The sequence below is a fragment of the Macrobrachium rosenbergii genome, chromosome 11 (genome assembly GCF_040412425.1).
Source record: "Macrobrachium rosenbergii isolate ZJJX-2024 chromosome 11, ASM4041242v1, whole genome shotgun sequence".
Taxonomy (NCBI): Eukaryota; Metazoa; Arthropoda; class Malacostraca; order Decapoda; family Palaemonidae; genus Macrobrachium; species Macrobrachium rosenbergii.
Window position 1 is genome coordinate 50,683,117 of NC_089751.1, and position 17,862 is coordinate 50,700,978.

General features: G+C 37.2%; 1 protein-coding gene across 13 annotated transcripts in view; it reads right to left on the reverse strand.

Moving 5' to 3' along the window:
- GluClalpha (glycine receptor alpha 1) overlaps positions 1-11,075 on the reverse strand; it is an 88,589-nt gene extending 77,514 nt beyond the window's left edge. For 8 of the 13 annotated variants that reach the window (XM_067111980.1, XM_067111979.1, XM_067111974.1 and 5 more), the window contains exon 1: positions 9,981-10,060. In XM_067111980.1, the coding sequence (XP_066968081.1) occupies positions 9,981-10,048 (68 nt within the window). In that variant the 5' untranslated portion in view covers positions 10,049-10,060. Of the gene's footprint in view, positions 1-9,980; positions 10,063-10,572 lie in introns of those variants that run through there. The other 5 variants (XM_067111978.1, XM_067111972.1, XM_067111977.1 and 2 more) reach the window with 5 other exon arrangements.
- Between the last annotated feature and the right edge of the window lie 6,787 nt (positions 11,076-17,862).

Genomic DNA, 17,862 nt, shown 5'->3' on the forward strand with positions numbered 1-17,862 from the left:
GTTTTTTTTTTTTTTTAATTTGCAAGGACTTTCATTCCTGTTATGAAAACCTTCGGCTGGTCTATAACTCTTGCAAATGAAATCAAGGGATACTGATTTAATGCTTAAAGAAAAGATCAATCAACACTTTGAGCCAGCCAGTCGGTGCATAGAGAAATCAATTTCGCGAATTTCAGCCAAGGTGTGATAAAGAGAAATGATTTTCGACAAACTCTTGTTATTTAAAGTAGCCCTCCCCCCGCCCCGTGACCTTTCTTTTAATCAGTGAGGAAAAGAGATATCAATAAAAACAAGTACAAAATACGCCGATGTTTCTTCGGCGCAATCGACTTTTCTGTACATCATATAATCAAGACCACCGAAAATAGATCTATCTTTCGGTGGTCTCGGCATAATGCCGTATGAGCCGCGGCCCATGAAACTTTAACCACGGGCCAGGTGGTGGCCTGGCCTGTATCGCTGCCAGAAGCACGATTATTGCTACCTTTAACCTTAAATAAAATAAAAACTACTGAGGCTAGAGGGCTGCAATTTGGTATTTCTAGCCTCGGCAATTTTTAAGATCTGAGGACGGACAGAAAAAGTGCGGACGGACAAACAATAGTTCTCTCCTAACAGAAAACTAAAATATATGTACTTAGGTACCCGAATTTGACTGGTGTGATAAACTGGAAGCATTTTCGTAAAACTATTCCTATTTCATATAAGCTGAATTTTCTGAGCGACTTTTCTTTTAATCAGTAAGAAGGAGATACATTAATATTAAAATATACGTACGTAAGTGGCACTACTTCATTCAAACTGGTCAACAAGGGCACCAGGTAGCTCCGACCACGAAGTCAAACCCACAAGAAATGGAAGAGTGAGACTCGCAGAGCAATAAACAAGAATCAAATAAACAAGAATCAGATGATTCGTACAGTGAGGAAACTAAACAAGCTGGACAAACGAAGTGAGCCTCATAGACCTGGAGCCACTAAGCAGAGAAAACCAAGAAGTAACGGACTCCAAGAAACTCTCAGTTTTGAAAAAAAAAAAAAAAAAAAAAAAAAAAAATTCCCTTGTATCAACTCGCCCTGGCAAGTCACCCCAACCAAACTTCTGTCGAGTGGATAGGCAAACTCCAATGCTTTGAGGATGCTGCAAAGAGTTAATCTCGGATGGGAACAAAGTTTTCATCGGCTATTTCGGTTGGGGTGCGGTGGGATGAGGGGGGGGGGGTTCTCGAAGACGAAGGCATTACCACCACGGGGCGTTTTTTCTCCAATCTCGGTTCCGGTGACTTCTTGGCTGCATGAACACCGAGAAGCTTCAATCTTCCCTTCCTCCAGTTCTAATTGACCCACGTTCTCTCTCTCTCTCTCTCTCTCTCTCTCTCTCTCTCTCTCTCTCTCTCTCTCTCTCTCTCTCTCTCGTTCTGACATTTTTACCAACAAACTTTCAGCCATCATTTCTCATTACATCCACCCGTCAGTTGTAAAATAGGGAGCTTAGCGAAATAGTCTTTCGGAGAGATGCTAATTCTCCTAAAGACCTAGAGGACAACGATGAAGCAGAGAGAGAGAGAGAGAGAGAGAGAGAGAGAGAGAGAGAGAGAGAGAGAGAGAGAGAGAGAGAGAGAGAGAGAGATGGTCTCCAGTCACTGTATAATTTGAAATGGATACTCGTGCTTTTTGTCTCAACATTTTCATCAGTTTATTAATTTATTTTTTTCTTTATTAATAACTGCTATCCCCTTCTGTATTTCCTATTATCTGCTGTTGCTTCTTTCAAATGAACACCATAATATTCTCTGGAATCTCGAATTTCAAGTCAGCGGCCCCGGTGGTGGGCATGTTCCATGTGAACAGGGTTCATCATCTGAATAATAATAATAATAATAATAATAAATAAAAAAAAATATTCCCTCACAATGAGATCTATCAGTCGCCCTGGATAATAATAATAATAATAATAATAATAATAATAATAATAATAATAATAATAATAATAATAATAATAATAATAATAAAGTAAAAAAATATTCCCTCACAATGAGATCTATCAGTCGCCCTGGATAATAATAATAATAATAATAATAATAATAATAATAATAATAATAATAATAATACTAATAATAAAGAAAAAATATTCTCTCACAATGAGATCTATCAGTCGCTCTGAATAATAATAATAATAATAATAATAATAATAATAATAATAATAATAATAATAATAATAATAATAATAAAAAAAAAAAAATTCCCTCACAATGAGATCTATCAGTCGCTCTGGATGATGATAATAATAATAATAATAATAATAATAATAATAATAATAATAATAATAATAATAATAATAATAAAAAGAAAAAATATTCTCTCACAACGAGATCTATCAGTCGCTCTGAATAATAATAATAATAATAATAATAATAATAATAATAATAATAATAATAATAAAAAAAATATTCTCCATCACAACGAGATCTATCAGTCGCTCTGAATAATAATAATAATAATAATAATAATAATAATAATAATAATAATAATAATAATAATAATAAATAATAATAATAATAAAGTACAGAAAAAAATATTCTCTCACAACGAGACCTATCAGTCGCTCTCGTTTTGTTTGTCTGAAGTTTTTTAGCCTCTGTAGGTTGGGCAGAGTTCAGGGGGTCAACATCAGACCTGTCACGCCTTGAAACACTTAGCCACAACTTGTCCCACGGAACAAGGGGAAGACCACACGAAAGATCTAAGCGATATTGAAAATCAGTCGCACAAACCATAAACAAAGTAAAATAAAACAAATATAGAATAAAATAAAATAAAATATAGAACAGAAGAGAATAAAATATAGAATAAGATAAATATAGAATTAAAAATGAAATAAAATAAAATATAGTAAATTATATCAGATGCCGAGAAACGGCGGTCGCTGGGTTTCGCAAACTGGTGTTTACTTTGCTGATGGAGGGAGGGAGGGGGAGAGAGGGAGGGTGAGGGGGAGAAGGGAGGGAGAAAGTCTGCACGCATGCAAAAGCCAAAATTTATTATTCATATATCTTGCAATAGAGTTCCCAATCGCGCGATGGTCTCATCATTTTACAGATTTCTGAGAAGGATTCACGACATCGAACGGATTGATTAGTTTTTAGTTTTCTGTAAAAGAAGAGACTACTGTGCCGGCTTTGTCTGTCAGTCCGCACTTCTTCTGTCATCCCTCAGATCTTAGACACTACTGAGGCTAGAGGGCTGCAAATTGGTATGTTGATCATCCATGCTCCAATCATCAAACATACCAAATTGCAGCCCCTTGGCCTCAGTAGTTTTTATCTTATTTAAGGTTAAAGTTAGCCATAATCGTGCTTCTGGCAACTATACAGGATAGGCCACCACCTGGCCGTTGTTAAAATTTCATGGGCCGCGGCTCACACAGCATTATACCGAGTCCACCGAAAGATAGATCTATTTTCGGTGGCCTTGGTTATACGCTGTAGCGGCTGTACAGAAAACTCGATTGCGCCGAAGAAACTTCGGCGCAATATTTTTCTTGGTGTTTTTTCGGCTACCTCGTGTTCTACGGATCCTTCCGTATCCGGACCAATGGAACTCCGGATACGGGAGGTTTCGGATACCGTCGGACATTTCAAATTATCCTTTTTACCTTTATACCAGTCATCAATGGGCAAACAGGAGTGGGAATTCGTCTGCTAGATACACTAATAGGACGCTCTTACGGATATTAGAATTCTTGGAATTTGGGACACTGGAATCTGTGTCTCTCTCTCCCTTCCTCCTCTCACACAAGCGCCGATATGCATACGTACTACATACATACATACATACATACATACATACGTATATATATATATGTGTGTGTGTGTGTGTGTGTGTGTGGAATATGCAAATATGTACGTGAAGAATTTATTGCGCGCAAATAGAAACCTGAAATTCACCGCTGCCGAATTTTACCGAGAGAGGTGACTGAAAGGAATATGAATATTTCATGTATAAGAATCACCCCCCAACCCCCCACCTCAAAAGTCGGTGAAGCGAAATGTTGGCGGATGTTGGAGGGAGCGGAGATGAGGGAGGAAGATCGCGTGGAAGATCTCTCTCCATCACAGGTCAAAAACTCTTCGCGCAAAGTTCTCCGGCAAGAGACCTCGCTTTGGCCGGGGTCTCTAAGTAATGATAATGTCCTGTCATTGGCGGACGATTTTAAAATAAAGGCGAGAAAGTATTGCAGAGGAAACAGACATCAACACGGACCTTTTCCGAAGATCTTACGTTCGTTTTTTCTGGGTCTGCTGCAAATCCACTGCAACTCCAGCCAGACTCCTGTTGTCTGTCGTGAGTTCCAATATTATTCAGAGGAGCTTCTGTGCCCAAGGCATCTGACATCCACCAGCAGTCACCCGTTCAGGAACGGACCAAACCCGACGTTGTTTGCGAGGTTACGGTGACAAATGAAGACATATCTTTTATGTATTCATAACCCCCCCAAAAAAAAAAAACAGGGGGGGAAAAGACAGGTCATAGAGGCGATATCACAAGAGATAAATATTAAGTTTGACCTGAAAAGACAGGAGCCATTAAAATAGGCAACTAAAGATGGCAGGTCTTTAAGGGGTGAGGTTACTATCCCCATGCCCTCATAAATCCTGGCTGCGACCAACAAAATCGTCTGACCACCAGATAACTAATCCACTGCTTTCAAGAAAGGAGGCGCAGTGGGTACTTAGCGGAGAGTTCCCATCCGCCTGTCTTCTCCGGCGACTCGAATCTTGGTCCCCTTCTTTGGTAGGCGACGATGCTGCCGATTATACCACGAGGTCCATTATTCTTTATGGGATAATAGCCATCAGTGCGTTTCACGCGGTGTACTGTAGGCATTAGTGAAACTTCTCTGCAGCGTCCCTTCGGCCCCTAGATGCAACCCATTTTATCCCTTTTACTTTACCTCCGTTCATATTCTGTCTTTCATCTTACTTCCCACCTTCTCCCAACAACTGTTTCCTAGTGCAACGGCGAGGAAATTTTCCTCTTGTTACACTTTTCAAACCTTTTACTCTCAACTTCCCTTTCAGAGCAGAATAACCCCATAGGCCCCAGTGCTTGGCCTCTGATCTAAATTGCATATTCCATTCCATTCCAATAAGAAATAAGGTGGCGCAGAAATATAAACATTCCTAATCAAAATTCATCCATTTTACAACCATATTCACAAAATGAAAGCTTTAGGAAGTATTACACTATGCTAAAATATTATACGATATATTCCCCTTCTTTGTTTGTAAACTGACAATGATGTCCCTTGAAGCCAGAGATTTAGAGGACAGACCATCCCTTGGAAATAAAGAAGAACGTCAATACAATCTTGTAAAAACGCCACATATTACTGGCATTTGTGAACATACCTTCGCTTCCTGGTGTATTTGATAGTGGGTCACAACGAGGCCACAAAGCCGACGTAGTAAGAGTAAGTTGTACTAATCACATTTCTGATAAGGTCAGTAATATTCGTGAGAAGGCAAATAAAGACTAAACAACATACAGACACACACACACACAAAACAAAGCATAAACATCACCCAGTATCTCTGGCGGCCAGTTTTTGAAAGGGAGCGACTTAGCATATTTTAAGTTAAGGAGAAAACTTTAGAATGTGATTATTCTCTCCTTTCCCTCCCAGGCCATAAACAAGCTTGCTTACTGAAGCCATCTAAGGGGCAGAGAAATATGTCTTCTTATATCTGTCTCCTTGAATATTGCCTTATTTGTCTTGGGAATGCCAAATGATAAATGATTTGAAGCGAACTCTCCAAGTAGTTTTTAACCTCAGACCGGCAGGAATTATCATAAGGGTCCCCTAAGGACTTTCCTACACGGTTTCATCATCGTTGGGATGAAAAACGAGAGAGAGAGAGAGAGAGAGAGAGAGAGAGAGAGAGAGAGAGAGAGAGAGAGAGAGAGAGAGAATTTATATTTTTTAAATTTTCCATTTCGGGAGTACAGTAATGGTCCCATGCAAGGAGAGAGAGAGAGAGAGAGAGAGAGAGAGAGAGAGAGAGAGAGAGAGAGAGAGAGAGAGAGAGAGAGAGAGAGAGAGAGAGAGAGAGAATTTATATTTTTTAAATTTTCCATTTCAGGAGTACAGTAATGGTCCCATGCAAGGAGAGAGAGAGAGAGAGAGAGAGAGAGAGAGAGAGAGAGAGAGAGAGAGAGAGAGAGAGAGAGAGAGAGAGAGAGAAATTTATATTTTTAATTTTCCATTTCAGGGAGTACAGTAATGGTCCCATGCAAGGAGAGAGAGAGAGAGAGAGAGAGAGAGAGAGAGAGAGAGAGAGAGAGAGAGAGAGAGAGAAATTATATTTTTTAAATTTGCCATTGCGGGAGTACAGTAATGGTCCCATGCAAGGAGAGAGAGAGAGAGAGAGAGAGAGAGAGAATGTGCAGCAGAGTGTGGTGGACACAAAGAGCAATTATTCCTTCCTATGATTGTTACTGCAGTAAAATAAGAATAATTTCTCTCGCTGCAAATATTATCTCTGTTATATTACAGCTATAAATATGTAAAAAAAAAAAAAAGAAATCCTCACTGGGATTCATATTTCCGTAATAAACAGCCGCTGTTAAATCCACATAATGCACAGAAGATTATTCTTTTTCTTTATTCCCATTTGCATTTTGGCAGTAATATCTTTTACTGACAAATGCGGAAGAAATAAAGAACATAATATTATTCATATTCACAAGTCTTGCGCATTCTTTATAAAACCTGTTCATGTTCTTTATATAGGGCCAGTACATATTCTTTATATAGAACCAGCACATATTCTTTATATAGGGTCAGTAGATATTCTTTTTACAGAACCAGTACGTATTCTTTATAGAACCAGTACATATTCTTTATATAGAACCACTACATATTCTTTAAACAGAACCAGTACATATTCTTTATACAGAGCTAGTACATGTTCTTTATATAGAGCCAATACGTATTCTTTATACAGAACCGGTACATATTCTTTATATAGAACTGGTACATATTCTTTATAAAGAACCAATAAACATTCTTTATACAGAACCGATACATATTCTTTATATAGGGCCAGTACATATTCTTTATACAGAACCGGTACATATTCTTTATATAGAACCGGTGAATATTCTTTATATAGGGCCAGTACATATTCTTCATAAAGAACAAGTAAATATTCTTTATATACATTCAGTACATATTCTTTATACAGAACCAGTACATATTCTTTATATAGAACCAGTACATATTCTTTATATAGAACCAGTACATATTCTTCATATAGAACCAATTTGCCAACCCCGTCAAAAGTGACTGGTAATAAAAGAGTCGAGACGGAGAGTCCTGACCGTATGGACGTAACGTACCGCGCCGAAACTCGAAATCCCGGCTGAACGGCAACTCCCTCTTAACGGTTACGGGAGGTTATATGCCAACGGCACCCGTCATTCATTAGCGGTCACCCATACAGGGACCGACCAAAACAAATGCTGTTTAAGCTGAACGGGAGAAAGACGAACTACAATGGATGTCGATGATGAATGTGGAAATGAAAGAATAAAGAGGAAAGATACTGCTACCAAGTACAAGCAAGCAAGGAAAGGGAGAAGACGAATGTGTTGTAAAGAGGAAAGAAGATTGACTTAGCCAGCAGGCGAGGAGAAACGAACGCAGGGCACGAGGGAGAGAAGAAGAATAATCTACGGAAGCTACAAAGAGGAGAAGAGAAGGCGATTAAAGTGAGAACAATAACAGATAAGACGAGAAGCTAAAAACATAGTAGAAAGAGAAGGGAGGAAGAATGCAAGTAGTAAAAAAAAAGCGATTAGAGCGATACAATGGAATATAAAATTCAGGCCAAAGGCCAAGCAACGCTTGGGGCCATGAGGTCATTCAGCGCTGAAAGGGAAACAGAGTAAAAGGGTCTGAAAGGCGTAACAGGAGGAAAACCTCAAAGCAGTTGCACTACGAAACAATTGTTAGAAGAGGGTGGAGAGTAAGATGGAACAAAGAGAATATGAACGAGAATTCTCCTTGTATCTTAACAACTTACTTACATTTTTATTTATTTACTTATTTGTTTATTTATCTGTTTTTCTAAAGTGATTTCCTCTTTCTGTATTTCCCTTCACTTTCTGTGACTTTCGAGTGAACACCGTAATATTCTCCGAAAAGCTTGAATTTCCAGTGAATGGCCCCCCCTTTGGTGGGCTTGTTCCGTATGAATAGGGCTCTTATTCTGAACAATAATAATAATGACGATCATAATAATAATGAGGAGGTAGAAGATGAGATACGAAGTCGATTATTATTATTATTATTATTATTATTATTATTATTATTAATTATTATTATTATTATTATTATTATTATTCAGGAGACGAACCCCATTCATCTGGAACATAACCATAGGGGCCACTGACTTGAAATTAAAGCTTCCAAAGAATATTATGGTGCTCATTAGGAAGTAAGAAAAGAGATCTCACCTATCAAAAAGGAAAAAAAAAATAAACTAATAAACTAATAAAGAGATAAAAATGTATCAAAATGCGAGGAGAATAGCATTAGGGAGTAATGCATCGCATCTTCGCTTGAACTTTCGAAGTTCCAATTTGTGAAAGCTTCCCGCAAAGGAGTGGCCAGCCATTGACCGATAGGAGCAGCAGAGTAAATAAACGGAGAGAGAGAGAGAGAGAGAGAGAGAGAGAGAGAGAGAGAGAGAGAGAGAGGGGAGAGAGAGAGAGGGGGTTGGGGGGCGCCGAATGTAACAAGAAGAAGAAACAGCTAAGAAGAAACGAAGCAAGAAGCAGAGAGAGAGAGAGAGAGAGAGAGAGAGAGAGAGAGAGAGAGAGAGAGAGAGAGAGAGCAGATTACAGGGGGGTGACTGTACGCTTCGATAAGCTCTTTTATGCGCACGGACATAAGTTCACTTGGGATAAGAGATATCAGCTTTCGCTTTTGGGAGTAGGGGGTGGCGGTTGGTTAGTTTAGGCCTAAAATTCAAAGCCGAGCAAAATCGCATGCTGAGAGAGAGAGAGAGAGAGAGAGAGAGAGAGAGAGAGAGAGAGAGAGAGAGAAATTGCTGTTCAGTTTCATTTCATTCCAACCTACCATTATCCATGCTAACCTGTTCAGTGAATATATATATATATATATATATATATATATATATATATATATATATATATATATATATATATATATATATATATATATATATATATATCTCTCTATAATAGTAGGCCTATGTCTGGTAAACCATCGTCCCACGAATTGGATATGGATATATGAAGCTTTCCACTTTAGTTTATAAAGACTGACTGTTTTGTCATTAGCAACCGAGGCGATTAGCACCATAAAATTAAATATTCTGTGGCATCCTTGTTGCGGGTTTCAACAGGCATCCAAATACTCTCATCACTGACGTTTTCTTGCACAGACTGCAGGGGCTGTTCGTTTTCTTTCAATGCAGACGAGTCGCCATCAAAATATATAAACCATTTGATTGTTTGAACGACTGACTAAAATTTATCTGGGGTCACCACTGCAAGGTCACCGTCGCCGAAAATATATATAAACCATTTAAACCTTGGATCGACATACCGTCTTACAGTATTCTGGAAAACAATGAATTTTAGAGAAAAAATGTCCAAAAAATTTCATTCTAATAATTTTTTTAAGTAATACTGTCACCGAATAGATAGACACTGAGTCAGACATATAACAAAAAAACAAAGGTAGACAGACAAGCCTTACAAAAAAAAAAAAAAAAAAAAAAAAAAAAAAAAAAAAATGACCTCATAAGACGTGGTATAAATAAACACGAGACATTTACGCACGTAATCTTAATCACTATACATGCGCATGCGTACAAACTCGTGTATATATATATATATATATATATATATATATATATATATATATATATATATATATAATGTACTCACCACACAGTCTGAAGTATGAAGAGAAAGCAGAGTGGGACAGCCCCTATTCTCCAGCGGTCACGTGACATTGTGGCCGCTACCCCTGAAAAGAATAAAGGAAAAGGAATTACAATTAACATTAACAGAGAGTATATGAAGTTTCTTTACTGAAACTAAAAAGGAAAAAAACTTTTTATAATACATCTCAGTGGTAATTTGATGTTTCTTTATTGGAACTAAAAGAAAAGCTGTAAAAATAAATCTCAATAGTTATTTGTAAACAATGGGAGGCTGTTAAGCAAAACTTAATCAGTTGCATACTAACATGATTCCAAACTTTTAAAATTTGTAAACAAACTTCCACATCATTTTGGTGAAAGATTATTTGGAATTAATCACTTAATATCACCCAATTTCATGAGCTCATTTCATTAAAAATTATCAGAACCTGTCGCTAAATTTATTCTTTAAATCTGATTGCTTCCAAATATTCACCGTTTACACTCTAGCAAGCTGCAGAGACATCTGGCAACTCAACAACAATGCTGCTCCTTAAAAGACTTACTTAACTTAACATTCCTTAATTCAAAATGTTTTTTTGTCACATGTTTACCTGTTTTAATTTTCACATCTTTGTTCCACATTCAGCTTTGCCCTCATCAAATCGTTTCTGGCAAAACACGGGGAAGATTTTACTACATGACGCAGTTGCCAGATGTCTCCTAAACCAGTGTAAATTTACGCTTCCTAAATCATACATTTACACGAAGAAAATGAAAATTTCACCAACTTTCCACAACACCACAAAGACATCTGTCCGTTCTTGATGTCAATGTCTTTCCAGTTACACACGGCTCCGTGTATCTGGAGTTTCACTGCGATGGAAAGATCCCTTATGGCTGAAGATAGCTCATGTCAATTGAAGAAACAGCTGATTGACCACCAGCGATAACACAAGCTAGACAGATCGTACCAAACTCACATATGCTGGGCAGAGCCTGCGTTCACTGCTAACACGATTTCCTCTATTGCAAACTAATATTAAATAATGTAGGGTATCGTTATTTATGGGGCATCCTCGGTGCGTTCTTGCGCCTTACCGGAAAGCCTCGAGATAGGGAGCATATCAGAGGAAACGGATGCTGAGAGAAATTAATGTTGCTTGGCATTTTTCAGAGTTACGATAGAGCGGAGACAGGTCAATGGAGCTTTCGCTAAATATCTGAATATTTGTTGTTCAGAGTAACAGATACTTAGATAGATAGATAGATAGATAGATAGATAGATAGATGGATAGATAGATAGAAAATGCAAATTAATGAAACAGACTACGACGAACCGATGCCACTCAGTTATGTTACATTAACTTTCCCCTCTCCTCTTCATCTTATTATTCCAACATCAATCCACGGCAACTAACGATTAAGCTCTTAGCCAATACTGAGATTAAAAGGGGCATTCGGCCCACAACAGTCGACTAAAGACCAGGCATTAAATCACCACTGAGATCAAAAGAGGCATTCTGAATTTTGAGGAAAGGCAATCATCTCGAAACCTTGGCTGTGGAGACAAAATGCTACCACTGCATCCAAAAGGACCAGCGAGAGAGAGAGAGAGAGAGAGAGAGAGAGAGAGAGCTGTCACATACAACAGATGGGTCTTAGCTAGTAGCGGAATTTAATCAAGTATCACCTGCGCCTCTCATTCGTACGTTTGGAGAATGTAGGAACGTGCTGTAATAACAGGGAAAAAAATGATTGTAACCTTTCCTTCTTCAACGGGAAAAAGGTCACGATTGGTAACTTGATTCGCTACAGCCAGTTACAAGAAGGGAGAGAAACGACATAATGATAACAAAAATGGCAAGAAAGATGGATAAAAAGTTAGATGATAAGAAGTCTGCTACGTTACAGGAGTTTTATCTGGGCTACAACCAACAAGTGGAATAGTTTCTTTAGTGCAGCTGTGGAATCTTCCGATCTTCAAATGTCTAAGCGAGCAGCAAATTCTTTCCTGTTGGCGCCTCCTGAATTTCAGGTTTGTTGGTTTTATCTTCTGCTTCCTTATATTTACTTATTTATCACTTTTTCCTATGACACGTCTTTCTCTGCAGGCTGATTTCCCTTCAGAGTCCCCTTGGGTTTACTCTATCATTTAATATATATATATATATATATATATATATATATATATATATATATATATATATATATATATATAATATATATATAATGTATATTAGAGTAGGCACACTGATAATAATTATATGAAGACTTCTGCGAACTTTTCTTTTTATTTTACAAACATTCACTGAGATGATCTAGCCAAGACAAAATTCATGACAATCTTGCGGCACCCCTAGGCACTGTCTGTGGCACCCCTGGGCGCCACGGCACCCAGTTTGAGAACCACTGCTTAGTCTAGCCTGTTGACTCTGTCCACAAGGGTTTCCAGCTGAAGATTTAAAGCAAGAAGGGTTAAAGAAAGCAAGAAAGGAATGCTAGAATGATGAGCGGTACGGGTCGATAGCAAATGACAGATTACATCAAGACTATTTCCTGGTTATGTTTTAGACACACCAATTGACTGAGATGCTAAGATGCATTGCATTGCTACCCTAAAACAATTCTCCTTGTAATTTATGCTACACATACATTTTGATTAATTAATTATTTATTCATATTTTCTTTTCTAATAACTGATCTCTCCTTTCTGTATTTCATATTACCTTCTGTTACTTCTTTCAAATGAACACCGTACTGTTCTTTGGAAGCTTGAATTTCGAGTCAAAGGCCCATTGGGCTTGCTTTATATGAATAAGGTTCATCTTCTGAATAATAATAATAATAATAATAATAATAATAATAATAATAATAATAACAACAACAAAACTCTAACTTAATACGCCAGCTCTGAATGAGACGGCAGGTCCGTTTTTATACAACTTTAAGTTTCAATCAGATGATTTTACGGTGATCGTTTTTTGTTCTTATTTTTTTTTGTATCTTCCCTTTGAAAAGCCGCATGCAATCTGGTTTGGAGGCCCAACGCAGCATAAACTGTTGATTGATGCGTCGCATTTATCTCCCGCGTTTCATTGGCTCCTTCCATATTTCTCCCAGCTCGCAATTTTCTAATAAGTCGTCTGCAACGTATTATTTAACGTAGGTTCGTTCAACGCCTCGCTCCTAGCCTGTCTATCTGCTATCTCTCTATTTATCTATTTATTTCTCTATCCATCTATGTTATTTTTATACCTATATATCCATCTATCTATCTATTTTTATATCTATCTACAGTATTTACTTCCCTGTCTATCTATATTATTTTTTATATCATCTATGCATCTATCTATCTATTTTTATAGCTATCTCTCTATCCATCTATCTATTTATTTCTCTATCTATCTATATTATTTTTATATCTGTCTATCCATCTATCTGTCTATTTTTATATCTGTCTGTCTATTCATCTATATCCAGTATCTATTTATTTCCCTATTTATCTATATTATTTTTATATCTACATATCCATCTATCTTTCTATTTATTTCCCTACCTACCTACCTATATTATTTTAAAATCTATCTATCTGTTTTTATATCTCTCTCTCTATCTATCATTCTATCTATCTATCTATCTGGCATTTATCTATCTATTTTCATATCAATCTCTCTATCTATCTCTCTCATCTTACTATCTATCTAACCATCTATCTATCTATCTGTCCATTTAGCTTTCTCTGTCTGTCTGTCTCTCTCTCTCTCTCTCTCTCTCTCTCTCTCTCTCTATTTACCTTTCTGTCTATCTAAGCCGCAAAGTCGTAAGTTCATTTCATTTCCCGATACAGCGTAGAGCAGACCAGTTCAACTTCGTGTTTATACTGCAGCACGGGACCAAATGCTTTTTCCCTTTCTTGCACTAAGACCTAGAATGCAGTACTTGTTTTTTTGTTGAAATGTCAGTGGTTTTATCGTAGTTAGCTTTTTCTCCTACGGAGGGGATTCACTCTACAAAAATGTTATCACGGATGGAACGGTCTTAGTGGAATTGGAATTGGAATATAAAATTTAGCCCAAAGCCCAAGTGCTGCGACCCAGGAGGTCATCATCCACCGCTGAGAATGTTGACACAATTGTTAGGAGAGGATGGAATGTAAGATGGAAGAAAGAGAATATAAACGGAGGTACAGTAAAGCAAATGAAAGGGGTTGCAGCGGCTAGGGGCCGAAGAGACGCTGCAAAAAAGTTAAGTATACCTTAGTTTAACCAGACCACTGAGCTGATTAACAGCTCTCCTAGGGCTGGCCCGAAGGATTAGATTTATTTTTACGTGGCTAAAAACCAACTGGTTACCTAGCAACGGGACCTACAGCTTATTGTGGAATCCGAACCACATTATAGCGAGAAATGAATTTCTATCACCAGGAACAAATTCCTCTTGTTCTTCACTGGCCGGTCGGAGATTCGAACACGCGACCAACAGAGTGGCAGCTAAGAACGGAACCCGCTCACCCAGCGGGGAACTAGACGCTGCAAAGACCTTAAGTAGTGCCTACAGTGACCGGGCAAGGAGCACTGACGGCACTAACCCCCTACGGAGAGAACTGTTTTACTGAACGAATTGTCGGAATCTCATTTAAATGCTCATTTACCTCTGAAGAACGCGTGAATTTGAAACAATTCGTCTTGTGCTGATTCCTACTGATTCCAGGAATATCTGGAATGAAGATGGAAGCATCTCACTTTGTCTGACGCTGTCTGGAACAAGTCTAAAAGCCCATGAAATTGCGAATGAAAATACTTCTCATTTCTGGGTTTTCCAACGTCCAAGGATGCTTTGTGGGCTTTTGGACAATTGCATAAGACTGTATGAACGAACTGAATAATAATAATAATAATAATAATAATAATAATAATCATAATAATAATTGAATCAGAGAGCTAAGAAAATCGAAGACAATCAGTAAATGACTCCAAATCAGTATCTTAGGTTGAATACGCAGACGAACCTTTCCTTTCTTACATTTTTATCTATTTATTAATTTGTTAATTTATTATTTTTTTTTATTGAGATCTCTTCTTTCTCTATTTCCCTTTATCTCCTCTTACTTCATTCTAATGAACACCATATTGTTTGGAGTGTTGAATTTCAAGTCAATGGCCCCTGTGGTGGGCTTGTTCCATATGAATAGGGTTCATCTTCTGAATAATAATAATAATAATATTACCCAAACAACTTATAATCCCGGATAACAGCCACTCCCAAATTCCAGCAGCGTTTAGGCCCAGAAGGCCTCAACGCCTCAAGGCCCGATTTCGTCACCAACCCATTAGGACCAACCAAAAACACTGCTGAATAACCGACTTGACAACTGTACACCCCCGCTTGCAATAATAATAATAATAATAATAATAATAATAATAATAATAATTTCATAATGAAGCTTGCATGAGATCTTTGGAGTCGGGGCGCGAGTATCAATTAGTCAGAACTGATACTCGTGCTAAACCTTCTTGACGAAGTCTAATAGTTATTACAAACAATCAACTGTAAAATGAACAATCACGACAGAAAAATGGCTATTTTTCATGACGTCACTGAAGCGGCAGTTTATAAATAAGGAGACCCAGATTCGTTTTAGGACAAAATCCTGGACGGAATCACGAAGATTCATGCAATAAATCTACCTGTGTATCTGTCTATTTATGTGTCTATCAGCGCCTTCTACTTGTGTACCTATCTACACACCGTCTACCAAAACCATCTACCTGCGTGTCTATCTAAATAAAGGCAATGCTAAATAAAGGACAGTAAGTCGAAAGGCCTGGCACCAATAAGTCGTTTCACTTTCCTTCGCGCCACTGCCTTTATTTATAGAGTCACCACATTCCGTATTCTCGTGATTCGGTTATACGTGCATCTATCTGTCCGGTTTTGGCGGGGAACACCCTTTATTTTTCAGGATATACAGAACACCAGCGACCATTCAGGTCCGCTATTCCAAATTCCTCCTTTTCATACTCTCACAAGTAAGTTTTAACCTGGGATGAATCACAGTTTCATCGGGAAGATCCCTGAGGCTGGTTTTAATAAGGAGGGTAAGAATTAGGCTCCAAGGGAACCAGGTGACGTTGGCCATACCTTCTTGTATCCTGTTCCGTTTCTTATCCTCGACTTTTTTTTTATTTATATAAGCATTTTCATCTTTACATTTACGCATACACGCAACACACAAACTTACATACATAAATATACAATATATATATATATATATATATATATATATATATATATATATATATATATATATATATATATATATATATATATATATATATATATATATATATATATATATATATCTGCTCTGCTTCTTCCATTTTACAAGAGCTTAGGAATGAAGTGACGACAGCAATACACTGGAGGGTTTTCTTTATTTTGGTGCTTTCTCTCTAAATAAATATTATATATATATATATATATATATATATATATATATATATATATATATATATATAAAATATAAAATGTATATACATATAAATGAGTAGACTAAATTTCATTGAGAAAAGCACACCACTGAAAATCCCATAAGTTTTCCGATAAATTTTGAAGGCAAAGAATGATAACAACTCTCAGGATATTTGCATTTCATTACCATCCCCTCAAGAGTAGTCGAAATGAAGGCGTATACTTCTGCCCGACCGTATTTACCAAGGGGAATAACGGGGGCGGGGGAATCTATCGTATTCATGACGAAGTGTGGGGGTGGGGGTGGGGGTGGAAGAGCGGAGGGGAGTTCGAAGAAAGTCCCATTATATTCAAGAGGTGGTCCATGTGGGGGGAAATTGGTTTGTGCTGAGAGAATGTCTACCTGTGCATTTATCTTTTTATTCGTCTATCTACATCATCTACCTGTGTATTTTACCAACCCCATCAAACTGTGTATCTAGCTATTTATCCAGACACACACACATATACATATGTATAATTTATATATATATATATATATATATATATATATATATATATATATATATATATATATATATATATATCGATATTTATAAATTCATATATATAGATATATGTAAATATAGATATATATACGCATATATATATATATCTATATATATGTATATATATACAGTATATGTATGTACTATACATATACATATTGTGTGTGTGTTTGTGTGTGCACATATAAGTAGTATATCAACATCGTGTACTCCAGATCTGTGTAAAATCGGAATGTTTTTTAAAAATATTTTTTAGATGGAATACGATAAGTTGTACTGAATATTATTTATTCACTATTAACTGAATAAATATTATCTACGTATTTATAAGTGCTCTTGGAAATAAGGCAGAAACGGCTTGTTATTGGAAAAAAATTAATTCCGGTGGATCTTACCTCTAATAAGGAAAATGATGAGAAATAAAACTTTTAAATGAGTGCTGATCAACATTTGCCGCTTGCTCAATAATGCTGCTTTGTTTGTTATTCATATTTTTACAAAAATTTACTGTTATCCACATAATCTTTCCAACCATTTTCAGCGGCTGATGAGAAAATTGAACAGTTGGAAATGCTGCACATTCCTGTTGTAAGACAAATCAGGCAAATTAACTGTGTATTAGGTTTGCGCTCTCTCTCTCTCTCTCGTTCGCACATCAAGCTGATCCGATACTAACATCACTGTCAGTGGGACAGAGTTGGGTACAGTTGGGTTTCTCTCTCTCTCTCTCTCGTTCGCACATCAAGCTGATCCGATACTAACATCACTGTCAGTGGGACAGAGTTGGGTACAGTTAGGTTTCTCTCTCTCGCTCTCTCTCTCTCTCTCTCTCTCTCTCTCTCTCTCTCGTTCGCACATCAAGCTGATCCGATACTAACATCA